Genomic DNA, 12,602 nt, shown 5'->3' on the forward strand with positions numbered 1-12,602 from the left:
CTCATTGTAGAGGTCTTTCACCTCTTTTGTGAGATTGATTCCCAAGTATTTTATTTTTTTCGATGCTATTGAGAATGGGGTAGTTTTCCTAATTTCTCTTTCTGAAGATTCATCACTTATGTATAAAAATGCATTGGATTTATGAGCATTGATCTTGTAACCTGCTACTTTACTGAATTCACTTATGAGTTCTAAGAGTTTTCTGGTGGAATTTCCAGGTTCCTCTAAATATATAATCATGTCATCAGCGAACAGGGATAGTTTGAGTTCTTCTTTTCCAATTCGTATCCCTTTAATTTCTTTGGTTTGTCTAATTGCTCTGGCTAGAGTCTCAAGAACGATGTTGAATAGAAGTGGTGAAAGAGGGCATCCCAACCTTGTTCCAGTTTTTAGGGGGAATGCTTTCAGTTTTTCACCATTTAGAATGATATTAGCCATGGGCTTAGCATAAATGGCCTTTACAATGTTAAGGAATGTTCCCACTATCCCTATTTTTTCTAGTGTTTTGAGCATGAAGGGGTGCTATATTTTATCAAATGCTTTTTCTGCATCTATTGAAATAATCATGTGATTCTTGACTTTAAGTCTATTGATATGGTGAATGACATTTATTGACTTCCGGATGTTGAACCAACCTTGCATCCCTGGGATGAAACCCACTTGATCATGGTGCACTATCTTTTTAATATGTTTTTGTATGCGATTTGCTAAAATTTTGTTGAGAATTTTTGCATCGATGTTCATTAAGGATATTGGTCTGAAATTTTCTTTCCTTGATGAGTCTCTGTCTGGTTTAGGTATCAGTGTGATATTGGCTTCATAGAATGAGTTTGGGAGGGTTCCTTCCTCTTCTATTTTATGGAATACTTTGAGAAGTATTGGAATGAGCTCTTCTTTAAAGGTTTTGTAGAACTCGGCTGAGAACCCATCTGGTCCCGGACTTTTCTTTGTTGGTAGGCTTTTGATGACTTCTACTATTTCATTACTTGAAACTGGTGTATTTAAATTGTGTATGTCCTCCTCGTTCAGTTTAGGCAATTCATATGTCTCTAGAAACCTGTTGATGTCTTTGAGGTTTTCTATTTTGTTGGAGTATAGATTTTCAAAATAGCTTCTAATTATGTTTTGTATTTCAGTCCTGTCTATTGTGATATTTCCTTGTTCATTCCGAATTTTAGTGATTTGGGTTTTCTCTCATCTTCTCTTTGTTAGTGTGGCTAAAGGTTTATCAATTTTGTTTATTTTTTCGAAGAACCAGCTATTTATTTTGTCAATTTTTTATATTGTTTCTTTTGTTTCAATTTCATTGATTTCAGCTCTGAGTTTAACTATTTCCTGTCTTCTACTACTTTTGGTGCTGGTCTGTTCTTCTTTTTCTAGGGCTTTGAGCTGTAGTGTTAGGTCGTTTATTTGTTGAGTTTTACTTCTTTTATTAAATGCGCTCCATGAAATAAATTTCCCTCTAAGTACTGCTTTCATAGTGTCCCAGAGATTTTGATATGATGTTTCTTTGTTCTCATTTACCTCTAAGAATTTTTTAATTTCCTTTCTAATATCTTCTGTTATCCATTCATCATATAATAGCATATTGTTTAATCTCCAGATGTTGGAATAGTTTCTGTGTTTTACTCTTTCATTTATTTCTAACTTCAATCCATTATGATCTGATAGAATACATGCTAGTGTCTCTATCTTCTTGTATTTGCTAACATTAGCTTTGTGGCATAATATATGGTCTATTTTAGGAAGGATCCATGTGCTGCTGAGAAGAAAGTGTATTCACTCTTGATTGGATGGTATGGTCTATAAATGTCCGTTAAGTCTAAATTATTGATTGTGTTATTGAGATTTATGGTTTCTTTGTTCAATTTTTGTCTGGAAGATCTGTCCAGTGATGAGAGAGGCGTGTTAAAATCACCTAGTATAATTGTGTTATGGTCTATTTGGTATCTGAAATCGAGAAGGATTTGTTTGACATACATGGATGAGCCACTGTTTGGGGCATAGATGTTTATGATTGTTATATCTTGCTGATTTATGCTTCCCTTAAGCAGTATGAAATGACCTTCTTTATCCCTTCTGACTAACTTTGGTTTGAAGTCCACATTATCTGAAATGAGGATGGATACTCCAGCTTTTTTGCTGAGTCCATGTGCATGGTATGTTTTTCCCCATCCTTTCACCTTTAGTCTATGGGTATCTTTTTCTATGAGGTGAGTCTCTTGCAGACAACATATTGTTGGATCTTTCTTTTTAATCCAATCTGCCAGTCTATGTCATTTGATTGATGAATTCAGGCCATTAACATTCAGGGTTATTATTGAGATATGATTTGGTTTCCCGGTCATTTGGTTCATTTTTAAAATTTTATTTATTTATTTGTTTGACACAACTTGTTTCCTCCTTTATTTGACAATTCCTTTAGGATAATTCCTCCCTTTGCTGATTTGCTTCTTTGTTTTTCATCTCTTCCTCATGGAATATTTTGCTGAGAATGTTCTGTAATGCTGGCTTTCTTTTTGTAAATTCTTTTAGCTTTTGTTTATCATGGAAGGATTTTATTTCATCGTCAAATTTGAAGGTAAGTTTTGCTGGGTATAAGATTCTTGGTTGGCATCCATTTTCTTTCAGGGCTTGAAAAATGTTGTTCCAGGCCCTTCTAGCTTTTAGGGTCTGGATTAAAAAATCTGCTGATATCCATGTTGGTTTCCCCCTGAATGTAATTTGGTTCTTTTCTCTCACAGCCTTTAAAATTCTGTCTTTATTTTGTATGTTAGGCATTTTCATTATAATGTGCCTTGGTGTGGGTCTGTTCTAATTTTGTGTATTTGGAGTCCTATAAGCCTCTTGAACTTGATTTTCCATTTCATTCTTCAGATTTGGGAAATTTTCTGATATTATTTCATTGAATAGATTGTTCATTCCTTGGTTTGTTTCTCTAAGCCTTCCTCAATCCCAATAATTCTTAAATTTGGCCTTTTCATGATATCCCATAGTTCTTGTAGATTCTGTTCATGATTTCTTACCATCTTCTCTGTTTGTTCAACTTTGTTTTCAAGGTTAAATATTTTGTCTTCAATGTCTGAGGTTCTGTCTTCCAGGTGTTCTATCCTATTGGATATGCTTTCTATGGAGTTCTTAGTTTGGTTTATTTTTTCCTTCATGTCAAGGATTTCTGTTTGGTTTTTTTTCCAATATCTCTAACTCTTTATTGAAATGATCTTTTGCTTCCTGTATTTGCTCTTTTAACTGTCGATTGGTGCGATCATTCAATGCCTGCATTTGCTCTTTCATCTCATCATTTGCTTCCTTGATCATTTTAATTATGTACAATCTGAACTCCTTTTCTGTCATTTCTTCTGCCATGCTGTCATTGGGTTTTATTGATGTAACATGTAGATTTGTTTGCAACATTTTCTTTCCTTGTTTTCTCATATTGTTCAGGTATCAGTGGACCGCTGAGATATTGCAGATTTCCTTTATTGACTTACAATGTTCCTGAAGATTTCTATATATATCCCCTCTTAGCCTTCAGTAGGCCGAAGTCTTGGAGGAAGTTGATAATGCGGTGCTCCACAAGGAATCTGCCTCTCTAGGAGTGGTGGCCTTCAGGTGGGGTATATTCCCTGCTAGTGGGCAGAGGTGCCTCCACTTGTTGACCAATGGTCATCCAAAGGGGAACTAGGCTGCGGGCTGAGGCAAGGACTGTTTGGGCCTGTGTCTCTGGTTTTACCGTCCTTGTGGGGAAACCTCACCCGGCAGGGAAGACTCACCCGGTGGGGAGGTCTCGCTGGTCAGTTCCCTCCTAGAGGTTCCCCTCAATTTACAGCTACCACCTGGGCTGGGCTGCCTTCCTCTGCAAAGTTCCCAGGGGCCCGGCCCTACCTCCTGGGCCTGGGAGCCTCACCCTTCACAGATGAATCTCCTTAGGCTGCCCCTCCTCAGAGAATCTGCCCGCAGGCCTGGAACCTTCGCTCCGCCCCTAAGCCTGTCTCTGCGCGGCTCTTCCACCAAGAAGCCTCCTAGATCCTGGGACCCTGCTGTGCACCTAATCACCTGGCTATGCGGCCCCTCCTCTGAGCAGCTACCTGGGGCCCCGTACAATCGCTCTGAGTCCCAGAGACCTGCCACACACCTCTTCCTCCAGACAGCCGCCCAGTATTCCGATCACTAGGAGTCCAAGCAACTCACTGCGTGCCTCCTCCTCCCAGCGACCACCCGTAGCCCGGGGCAATCAATCACTCCGAGTCAAAATGACCCTCCCTGTTCCTCCTCCTTCTCCTCCAGGTAACCCCCCAGGTGTTCAGGAGCGGTCACTCTGAGTGTCTCTGAATCCATGTGACCCACTGCACGCGTCCTCTGGGCAGCCGCCCGGAGCTCTGGTGCGGCCACTGGAGACCAAGCGACCCACTGTGCTTCTCCTCCAGGCAGCCCCCCTGTGTTCAGGAGTGGTCGCTTTAAGTCCAAACAACTCACCACTCACCTTCTCCTCTGAGCAGCCCCCTGGAGTTCCAATGCAGTCACTGAGAGTCCAAACGCCCTGCCACGCTCCTCCTCCTCCTCCTCCTACTCCTCCGGGCAGGCCCTGGTGTTCAGAAGTGGTCTGAGTCCAAACAGCTCGCCACACAGCCCCTCCTCTGGCAACCACCTGTAGCTCTGGTATAGCCACTCCAAATCCAAGTGGCCCCGCTCCTCCTCCTCCTCGTCCTCAGGGCAGGCCCTGGTGTTCAGAAGCGGTCGCTCTAAGTCCAAACAGCTCGCCGCGCAGCTTCTCCTCTGGCAACTGCCTGTAGCTCTGGTGCAGTCACTCCGAATCCAAGCGGCCACGCTCCTCCTCCTCCTCCTCAGGGCAGGCCCCGGTGTCCTGAGTCCACACAGCTCTCCTCGCCGCTCCTCCCCTAGGCAGCCTCCGGAGTCCCAGTGGTGGCTCCGAGTCCCTCAGTTTTCTCTTGAAACACTCTTCCAAATCCAGTGTCTTCAATTTTGGTAGATAATTTTGCTTCTTACTTCATCCAGAAACTTATTAAGTATGATATCCTTCAATTTATGGACTTTCCTTTCTGCAGTCTCAAGTAAGCTCACATTTACTTCTTTAGTCTTAGAGGATGAGGTAAACTTCCTATTGTTCAAACTCATCCCTGCACCTGTGCATTCTCTCTGGCATGATTGACATTTCCCTCCCCACTGGTTCTTCTCCTCAGGCCAGACATGCTAAAATTTCCGCCCTCACCTAAATCCCAAATCTTCCAGTCACTAAGCCTGCATCTCCTTTTCCCTACTCCTCTAATTATTCTAATTGCTAAGAGCTATAGTCTGCTCTATTGCTCCAGATCTCACCTCCTATTCACTTCTCTATCTTGTATTCCTAATAATCAAATCTCATCATTAGTGTTAGCAACACAGTTTCCATCACCAAATCCAAAGGAGCCTGGTCAGTTCCTTCCTTGTACGTCACTGTAGTACTTGGCACTGTGACCCTTCAGTCTCTCCTGTGACTATCTCCTACTTGCTCTCTTACTATGTTGGCTCCTTTTAATATGCAACAGAATATCTGATCTGTTCAAATCTGTCTACTTAGTTTTTCCAAGCTAGACAACTTGGAGTCATCCTTTTATGTCTCCCTTTCTTAACTACCATTCAACCAAATAGAGTCCAGGTGGTTTGACTTCTAGAATTTCTTTCTTTCTGTTTTTGAATGTTTTCCTGGTCTTACTACTCAGGTCTCAACTCAGGACCCCACCAGCCCTTGCTTGGACCATTACTATAATCTCCTATTGCCCCTCTATTTCCAATGCCACTTGGCTTCTTTGTTTATATCCTCCAATGGGGCAGCACCATGCACAAGATAAAGTCTGGGCTCCTTTCCCTTACACATAGACCTTCTATCACTTTGCCTCTCGCTGTCTCTCCTGCACCTTTCTTTCTGATTATCTGACTTGCAATATAACACTATATTACTATGCTGCTTCTTCCTTTACATGCATTGTCCCCTCTGCCTGCCAGGTCCTGAGTCTCATTCTAAGTCTGGTTGACACAACTCCTGTAGAAAGCTTTTTCTTCCCTTCCTTCCCATCAGCCTTCCAGACACTGTTAGGTTGCTCTCTTTTCTTCACTGAAAAAAAGTCTGTGTGGACACTGATCACTTAGTGGCAACAGTGAAATTATATATGCAGCTATTCCTATTCCCTCTTAGCCCAATCAGTTCATTGAAGGTGAATATATTCATGTCAGTTTTCTCAAAATGAAAAGATATCTAAAACATTCTTGTAAGCACTTGATAAATAATCTGAATAAAGTGATCAGTTTGATTTCATACAAATGAATTTTATAGCAAATGAAAAGGAATGCTTACTTGTGCTGGATGTTGGCCTCTTGTAAGAAGGCTAACAGGGCTTGGGAAGCATTTTGAGAAATGTGGACATCAGTAACTGTTCCCTCTGTTACATAGGAGATACTGCTGGGCTGCCACATGTTCACCTGTAGTGCAGGAACCAACCTATAATTCATATTCAATGTAGGTGGGGAAAAATCCACGTCACAATGTCAAACACATTATCTTGTTTGAACACAGTAACACCAAACACATTTTGGAAAGAGAATCAATACTTGTATCATCATGGTGAAAATTCTACTTGATTTTGAACATAGGCTCTAAATTTTATCATACACATATAGAATTTGATTATGAGCAATAGTTCAAAGAACATTAAAGCAACAAGATAAAAATGAGATAAAATAGTTTTAAGTATAACTTTGATATTATTTTAAAATTATTTATTGTGTAAATATTTGAAAAGAAAGAGAAAGCTAAAAATTATCCTTCCTCCTGACACAGAGGAAAAGTGGAGTGGCTTGACAACATTGGTAATTTCTTTTTTTCTTTTGGTGGTTCTCGGGTGGAACCCAGGGCCTTGTACATGTTAGACAAGAGATCTTCTACTGAACTACCTCCCCAGTCCAGTCTTAAGCAATTCTAAGTGGTCCATTCTCCAGGTGTCTCCTATTCAATTTATACATGTCAATTGAACCCTCCCTTCTGGGGAAGGTCTTGGTAGCGAGAACAGTTCTCCCTGTCCTGGTTCCTAGAGCACCTTGTGCTTTTTCGTTATGTACCTTCTCACCAGAATATAAGCTCCTTGAGGGCAAAGGATTTGTCCACTTGGTTACCACCCAGAAGATTACCTTGTGTATATTAGCAACTCAGTCATTATTTGTTGCATGAGTGTAGACCTCCCCTGCCCACCAACCCAAATAATTGCTGTGTTCACTACATATTAGGTATTTTGCAGGAAAGCAGGAGTCATACACATTTTTATGTTTTGTGAATACAGTGCCATGGACAGTGTAACGTACCTGGCGGAGCTCTACCTTCATCAAAAGAATAACAGAACTCATCTGAGAGAAAAGAGCCTTATCTTTTGCAGGAGCTTAGAGCCATATTTTCAATTAGGCAGTTTACTTTTATAATCCTATCTCTGTCCTCCCCTGTCTGCTTTGGGTTTTCCCCTTCCTGTACCTTGGTTCTTGGTCCTACTGAAGGGCCTTAATGTCTGCTAAACCCTTATCTGATAGGTTTGGTTACTTTATCTCCACTCTGTTAGGGAACTCTAGGGGGCCAAAAGAACTTTGTGATTCAAAGAAATAAATGGATGTAATGGTATAATCTAATCTGAAACAGTGAAAGCCAGGTTTTTATTTTTGGGACAAAGAGTCTACCTCTTTCCTTTAAAGCAGCTGACTCCTTCATTAACTTGCAAGGGCAAATCTGACTCAGCTAACAAGCCAGTCCAATGATCATAGGAAAACAGAAGTGTGGGGATGGAAGGGATGCTGAGAGGTCATTTGATCCATCTGTCAGCCCTTGGGCAAGGATAAATCTAAGACTGCACCAGACTGTCCTCAATAGGTACTCTAAACCACATCTTTGAATTCTCCAAAAGGAGGAGAGTTGACAACATTCTAATTTAACTCACTTTCGAATTTACAAGGTTGCCAGACGTTTTTCTTAATCTTTTGTGCTACCATACAGTTTCATTTCATTCTTGTTCTATTCTTCAATGAGGAATGGCTGGTTTCTTGCCTTTGTGAGATAAACGTGTTTGTATCTTTCAATTTTCTTTGTACAATAGATTTTCTAATCCTTTAATCATCTTTGGGTTTTGCTTTTGCCTCTAAACCCATGACAGAGTCAGATTTTTGATATTAAGGGTAACAGTTTGATGCCATCCCTTAATACTAGTGGAGAGGAGGAAACCATACTGTAGTCAGGGTGTAGAGAGCCACAGGTACCTAAAAATAACATGAATTACCACTCTGGAGATGAGTCTGTAAGTGAAATTATCTGGGGTGCATGCTAAAATAAGAATCCCCATCCCACAGGAAAGAATAGCTTCTGCACAGAAAGGTCCCATGGAAGTAGCACACCCTATAGACCTGGAAAAGGCATCCTAGGAAACTAATATGAAAAAGCAGTGGCCTAAGGGAGGATCAACAAAACTAACAGTTTGCAAAATCAGCAATTCTATTTTTTGTGATGTTGGGAAAGCAAATTAAAATGAATTGTCAGTTTTTCTCCAGTAATACTTCAGGAAGTTCATTTAGATAAGTAACATGGATATTTTAGTCTGGTGGCAGGCACATACCTATATCAAGATACAGGGGACAGCAACAATCAGCTATAGTTGGAAACATGCCACCTTCTTTATGGATATTTCTAGTCCTTTAAAAAACACCTTGAGATAGGAGTTAGTTGTAGATACATTTAATGAGTGAGAAAATTAAGGTTCATGGAGACTGAACCACTTTCTTAAGGAAGTACAGCTATAAAATGGCTAATAGTGGATAAGCAACACTCCAGTGCCCATAACTTAGTGATGCAGTAAGAGTTTTTCCTCTGAGAATACTCCAGAAGGATCATCTGCCCATGTCCTGACTTTGTGTTTGTCAGGGTCTGGTCAGTGTGTCTCATACTCAGGTTTTCCAGTGGGGTTACTTGTTCTATAAATTAATAATCATATATTTCAAGGTTCTAGTCAGCTCAGTAGGCAGGTATGTCATTTCCATAAGGTCTGATTATATCTGATAAGTGGTTCTGAACTGCAAATTGTGTGACACTGCATTATGACGTAAGAAAAATATCAATGACTTTGTCAGAATAGCTAAAGCCTGTTTGCCAACCATTCCAGGTCTTTGCTGTAAACAGCTACCAAATATTCCGTGGGAAAATTCACTCCTTTGCGGAGACGTCTGTCTTTGCAACCAGTCACATGTATTCAGATTGATTTAAGAGGTAGGAGTTTATTGTCATTGTCATGTGTATAGACTTTGGAATTGAACAGCCTGGGCTGGAATGTCCAATCTGGCAGCATTCACTCCATTACTTTTTGGGAGGTTTTAACATTTCTGAGCCTTAGTTTCCTTATCTGAACTATGAAAATTTTAATACTACCCACAGTCCCTTTTGGAGAGTTAATTGGAAAAATGCAAGTAAAACAGATAGTAGTTAGTCTAAGTTATAGTAAGAACTCAAAAAACATACAATTACCTGATACCAAAACCAGACAAGGATACAATGGAAAAAGACAACTATAGCCCAATATCCTTGACAAACATAGATATCAAAATTCTGAACAAAATGTTAGCAAATTGAATCCAATAACATATCAAGAAGACTAAACAATCATGATCAAGATGAATTTTTCCCAGGGATGCAAGGATGGTTCAATATACTGAAATCAATACACGGTACAACCACATCAAAAGAATGAAAGAGAGAAAATCATATGATCATATCAATATGCGCAGTTAAAACATTTGAGAAACTTCGACATCCCTTCCTGATGAAAACACTGAACAAGTTAGGAACAGAAGGAAGGTATGCCAACATAATAAAGGCTACCTATGACAAATTCACAGCCAACATTGTATTAAATGAGGAAAGCTGAAAGTGTTTCCTCTAAGATCCGGAACAAGATGAGAATGTCCACTCCCATTGCTCCTATTCAACTTAGCACTGAAAATTTTAGCCAGAGAAAGTTGGTAAGATAAAGAAATAAAGGGCATACAAATAGAAATGGAAGAAGTCAAATTACCCATTTGCAGATGGTAGAATTCTGTATAGGAAAAAAATCTAAAGACTCCACCAAAAGTCTATTAGAACTGATAAATGAATTCTCTAAAGTTGGAGGATACAAAATCAACATACAAAACTCAGTAGCATTTTTATACAAAAATAACAAGTTTACCGACAAAGAAATCATGAAGGGGATTTCATTCACAGTTACTGTAAACTGAACCAATGAACCAACCAAACAAACAACAAAACCCTAGGAATAAATCAAGGAAGCAAAAGGCCTCTACAATAAAAATTAGAAAACACTGATGAAAGAAATCAAAGAAGACACACATACACACAAATGGAAAGACTTCACATGTTCATGGATTGGAAGACTGTTGTTAAAATATCCATCCTACCCCAAACAATTTATAAAACCAGTGCAATACCTATCAAAATACCAATGACATTCTTCAGAGGCCTAAAAAAACACAATCTAAAATTCATATGGAAGCATGAAGACCTCAAATAGATAAGCAATCTTGAACAAAAATAACAAAGCTTCACAATACTTGATTTCAATACACACTGCAAAGACATATTAACCAAGTAGCATGGCATTACCATAAAACCAGACATAAAAACCCTATGGAAGAGAGTAGAGATTTCAGAAATAAACTCACATATCTACAGCCAACTGATTTTGACAAAGTTACCAAAAACATGCATTGGAGAAAGGACAGCCTCTTCAATAAATCATGTGGGGAAAAATTGACATTCACATACAGAATACTGAAACTTGACTCCCATCTCTTATTCTGTGCGAAATAAACACAAAACATATCAAATACCTAAATATAAGCCCTGAAACTGTGAAACTATTAGAAGAAAATAGGAGAACTGCTTCAAGACATTGGGATAAGCAATAATTTTTTGGATGTGACCCTGAAATCACAAGAAACAAAATAAAAAATAAAATGAGATTATATCAAACTAAGAAGCTTCCACACAGCAAAGGAAACAATCCACTGAATGAAGAGGCAAAGAATGGGAGAAAATATTTGCCTATTTATCTGACAAAGGATTAATATCCAGAATATGTAAGGAACTCAAAAGCTTAACAACAAAAAACCAGCTCATTTAATTTAAAAATGGACAAATGTAGTTCTCAAAAGAAGAAATACCAATGCCAATAATTCATATATAAAGGGAATGAAATCAGCACACCAAAGAGAAACCTGCACTCTTGTGTTTATTGTAGTATTATTCACAATAGCTAAGATATGGAATCCAACTTTGTGCTCATCAGTGGATGAATTCATATAAAGAAATGGCATATATACATAACAGAACCCTATTAAGACATAGAAGAATGAAATCCTGAAATTTCCAGCAAAATGGATGAACTGGAGGTTATTATGTTAAGCTAAATAAACCAGACACAAAGACAAACACCACATTTTCTCTCTCATGTGGAAATTTAAAAAGTCTCTTTTGGATGGAGAATAGTGATGACCAGGGGTTGGGAAGGGTTGTGGGGAGAATGGATAAGGGAAGTTTGGATTACAGGTGCCAAAACACATTTAGATAGAAGAAATTAGAATGGATAAGGGAAGTTTAGATTACAGGTGCCAAAACACATTTAGATAGAAGAAATAAGTTCTGGTGTTCTGCAGTCATTGGGGTGACTTAGTTCAGAGTAAACGAAGTTTATGAAGATCTAGAAGGGAGGAACTTGAGGGCTTCAAGTATAAAGAAATGATAAGGAGACAGAAGTGCTAATTAGTGTACCCTGTATGCATGTGCTATGTAGTTGATTAGTGTACCTGTATGCATGTGCTGAAATATGAACACGGTTAACAGGTATAACTGATATATGTTAGTAAAATCATAAAATGAATAATAGCCATTTGTTATTATTGCTTTTTGAAAGGCATATGAAAAGAAAACCTGGATGTAGTAAAGTTGAAGTTCTGTTCTGTGTCTGGTTGAGATGAAGAACATATGCTGAGCCTGGTGACTCAGGCCTATAAACCCAGAGACTGGGGAGGCTGAAGCAGGAAGATCATAAGTTTGAGGCCAGCCTCAGCAACTTAGCAAGACCCTGTTTCAAAATAAAAAAATAAAAAGGGCTGGGGATGTGGCTCAGTGGTTAAGCACCCCTAGGTTCAAAACTCAGTTCAAAAAAAAAAAAATAGAACATGATGAGAATGTCCCCTTATTCAGGGAGATTCAAACCTGGAGCTATGAGTATGTGGGTAGGAAGCAATAAATAAACCAAGAATATGAACAAAGCAGGAAAGTTCCTAACTTTAACACGAAGGCTAAAGAGCTGGATGTGAAGTCACTGTAGTGGTGGCTAATTCCCTGGGTTCTGGAATCTGTTGATTCCATAGGATCAAGTTCAGGTTCCTTCATTTAGTTTCTGTGGGACTTTGGGCAAGTTCCAAACCTCTGAACCTCTCTGAACCTTGCCATCTTCATTGGTAAAATGAGGATGACAATTAGATCTTCCTCATTGATTTGATACTGTTAATGGTTGCTATTT

The 12,602-nt window shown here is 39.2% G+C and overlaps 1 protein-coding gene across 2 annotated transcripts in view; it reads right to left on the reverse strand.

The window, feature by feature from the left end:
• Nucleotides 1-12,602, reverse strand: part of CPA6 (carboxypeptidase A6) — a 352,255-nt gene that overhangs the window by 92,223 nt on the left and 247,430 nt on the right. The window contains exon 2 of one of the 2 annotated variants that reach the window (XM_079103921.1): nucleotides 6,353-6,496. The exons of the other annotated variant lie outside the window; for it this stretch is intronic. Within the exon in view, the coding sequence (XP_078960047.1) occupies nucleotides 6,353-6,496 (144 nt within the window). The remainder of the gene's footprint in view (nucleotides 1-6,352; nucleotides 6,497-12,602) is intronic. 2 annotated transcript variants of the gene reach the window in all.

Source organism: Sciurus vulgaris (assembly GCF_902686455.1).
Source record: "Sciurus vulgaris genome assembly, chromosome: 1".
In the NCBI taxonomy this organism is placed as follows: Eukaryota; Metazoa; Chordata; class Mammalia; order Rodentia; family Sciuridae; genus Sciurus; species Sciurus vulgaris.